This window comes from Pteropus vampyrus, unplaced genomic scaffold (genome assembly GCF_000151845.1).
Source record: "Pteropus vampyrus isolate Shadow unplaced genomic scaffold, Pvam_2.0 Scaffold271, whole genome shotgun sequence".
Classification (NCBI taxonomy): domain Eukaryota; kingdom Metazoa; phylum Chordata; class Mammalia; order Chiroptera; family Pteropodidae; genus Pteropus; species Pteropus vampyrus.
The window spans coordinates 507,839-511,069 of record NW_011889052.1 but is presented as its reverse complement, the minus strand read 5'-3'; the positions used below and the strand labels follow the sequence as shown (position 1 = coordinate 511,069).

The following is a 3,231-nucleotide window of genomic DNA, read 5'->3' as shown; positions in this document are numbered from 1 at the left end:
ATCCTTCAAAACCCGCCTCCTTGGCAAGCTCTCCCTGACAGCCCCTCCTTAGTCTGGTACTTCTGTATACTGCACACACTTCTCTTCCACTGATGTCATCCATGAAAAAAAGGGCTGTCTATGATTCATCTGTATCATCGGGGTTCAGCATAGTGTTCGATAGGTTGACCTTAACAGAAACAATTTTTTACCCTACTACCCTAAAGTAAATTCTACCACTCAACTCCAAATCACTGGTGAATGTTCCCGCAGCTGAGAGCAAGGGTATAAAAAGACAAGGGTACCAGTGGCAGAAGGGAGAGTGGGGCTCTAGGGATGGGGAGAGAAGCCCAGGTCAGGAAGAGTTCCAGGTTGCTTCTGAGGTCTCTGCAGGAACAGAGTTCCAGAGTACCCTGAGGGAGTTAGCCATTCTCAGTCCAGCCCTCCTAGACTGCTATTCCTTTTTGGTTCATGCAAATACACACCACAATCTTAACCTAGCAAATAAAGGGTGGTATCTTTCCCAATCCTCCAAAAAGAGAAAACTAAGAAAAAGCTGATAGCTAGGAAATTGTTTCTGTAGCAGCTGATACTACTATCTCAGGCTAAATAACTCACAAGCAACTCTCAGGTTCTCCCAGGGAAGTCATTGCTCACGTAACACCTCAAAGGCTAAATTCAAACAAAACCATCTCCTAGGAGCTTCTGAGCTCACATTTTATCCACCGGATTTCCAGAAAGTCATGGTCACCATCTCTGAATTCCCTCCCAATTGTCAGTCATTTGAGAAACATTTTCCTGAGTGCCAACTATGTAGAGAGGGCCCTGCTAGGCTGTGAGGAACATGGAGATAAATGCCTTTCAGGTCCCTTAACGATTGAACAGGGGGTGAAAACACAGCACACATAACTGTCACCAGGGAAAGGATAACCCAAGAATTAGGGATTCAAAGAAAGGAAAGATGGATGCAGATGAAAGCATTAAAGAAGGCTTGAGGAAAAGACAGAGCTTAAACTGGACCTTGAAAGATGGACAAAACCATTATGTAGAGATTACAGAAGGGACCAATCCCAGCCTACTGGCCAAGATAAGAGCTGGGTGGGAGGAATTCCACAGCCAAAGGCAGAGAATGTCCATGGAACAGCAAGTGGCTGGCTGTGAACCGAATCTGAGATACTTGTTTCAGAAACACAAAGATTAAGCACATACTGGGCCCTCAAAAAATGCTGAAAGAACTGGGGTAGGTCAGGGAGAACAGCTTAGGGTTGAAAAAAAAAGTTTTGTTAAGCCCTAGAGAAATTCATCTAATTGTACTTGTATGAAAGAGCAGATGGAGAAGAGACCAAAGTATGGGAAAGACGTGACAAAATTTTGTAATTTTAGATCAATTAATCTAACTTCCTGGTTCTATAAATGAGGAAAAAGAGGTCCATAGAGGTTAAATGATGGACTCGACGGAACACAAATTAGTGTCTGAACTATGGCAGTGGCGGTATCAAGAGAAATAGCTTCTTAGGAAACGACTTCCAAACCCATCTTCTTCTTCCCATTTCTTTTCTCAAGCACCCTGCTGAGTGGTGCACCTCTCAGATTATCTGGCACTTACTTTGGCAGCTTCTGTGCTAAATATTTTGCAGTTACAAGGATGCCAACCTGCAACAGCCTCCTGGTTGTTCCTTTTCACTCCTGCGGACCCTCAATGCGACCACGTGGCTGCCATTCCCAAGGAAGACGTCTCCGAGGGCACGTGATGCCCAATCAACACACCTGGCCCCTCTTCCTACCAGCCGCACCTGATCTCACCACGGAGGTCCCTTTGCCTTCGTCAACGTCAAACCTGCCTGCCTTCTCCGTCCAACTGAAGATTCAACCCAATGATTTGCTAAGGACTGTCCGGGAGCTACAACACTGTTTAGCCCCTCCGTGCAGTTATGAAAAGCAGTAAACCTCCCCAAAATGACATGGAACTCTGTATTTTGGTCCAAAGGCCTCCCGAATAGGAGTCTTCTTCTGGGGAGACCAGACGGAAGGGCACCAAGGGTTTGAAAGACCCCGATCGCAGAGGTGAGGCATTCCTCTTAGTCGCCGGGGCTCCCGTCCTAAAACACATATCCTGAGCCATCTCGGCGTCGGTCCCTATCCAGTCGTGGACTGACCGCCCACCGAGCCGGGCAGAGCCGTTCAACCCAGACCGTCAGGGCCGCCCACCGCTCCCCGAGGGGCGGTTCTGAAGTGAGGAGGGGCGGAGCAGAAGTAGGTCCAGAGCGTCACACCGAGGAAGTGTGGTGCCACGGTGGGAACGGTGGATGACCCGGGACATTAGTCGGGGAGCGGCTTTCGACGAGACTGCGGTACTAGCCCCGGGTGGGCGAGGATGGTCTGTGAGGCTGGGGGTGGGGGTGGGATGGGCAAGGTTGAGGAAAGCCGGCGGAGGCTCCTCCTGGCCTCACCCAGCCCTGCGACAGGGCCTCGGGAGATGATGGACGCGCAGGGGGCGTCACGCGCTGGCAGACGACGGAGATACGCGGAAGAAGTGGGGGTGGGGGAAAGCGCTCTCACCTTCTTCACGGCTGGCTGGAAGTGGAAGTCACCGGCCTCCTTCAGGTCCAACCAGATCATGGGCATGCGGGGCACGGCCTCCATGGTGGCAGGCGCCCGCGGCCACTCGGCCGCTCCCCTAGCTGCTCCAGCTGCTGCCTCAGCCGCGCGCCGCGCCCCGCCCCTCCGCGCCGGATGGCCCTGGTCACGCGGGGACGAAGGCGCATGCCTGCTGGGAGATGCAGTCCCCGCCTGCGCAGGCTTTTGCACATGCGCAGTTTTGTTTCCTCCGCGGGGCGAGCGTGGAGAGCGAATCTCCAGCCCCAGGCGAAAGGGTTTCTGGGAGCAGTAGTCTTCCTCCGCTGAGCTGCGAGGCGCGGCGCCCGCTGGTTCCTGCTCCAATCCAAATGCATCTTTTCCGGGCCTGGCTTTGGGTTTGGCTGCGGCGCTCTTCTCTCAAGGGACGGGCATTGGAGAACGCCCCCATGAACTTGTAGTTCCAAGTAGTGTCGAGGGCCATGGAGGACGGGGGAAGGTGCTATGGTAGAGATAACGAGGTAGACGGGTCGCCCAGAACAGGTGACTTGGAAACTGAGCCCTAAGTCGCTTTACTCAAGCTCTTAGGTGTGTGGGACGTAAGGAGAGGCTAGGAGAACAGCTGTTGAAGTAAGTAGAGGGCATCATAAGGGCCTGCCTTAAAAAAAAAAAAAAAAA

At 52.3% G+C, this 3,231-nt stretch overlaps 1 protein-coding gene across 2 annotated transcripts in view; it reads right to left on the bottom strand.

Annotated features, from left to right (window-relative positions):
• The window catches only part of PTPN23 (protein tyrosine phosphatase, non-receptor type 23), a 28,032-nt gene extending 25,296 nt beyond the window's left edge, over positions 1-2,736 (bottom strand). The window contains exon 1 of one of the 2 annotated variants that reach the window (XM_011375331.2): positions 2,539-2,736. In XM_011375331.2, the coding sequence (XP_011373633.2) occupies positions 2,539-2,622 (84 nt within the window). In that variant the 5' untranslated portion in view covers positions 2,623-2,736. The remainder of the gene's footprint in view (positions 1-2,538) is intronic. The other variant, XM_011375329.2, reaches the window with a different exon arrangement.
• Between the last annotated feature and the right edge of the window lie 495 nt (positions 2,737-3,231).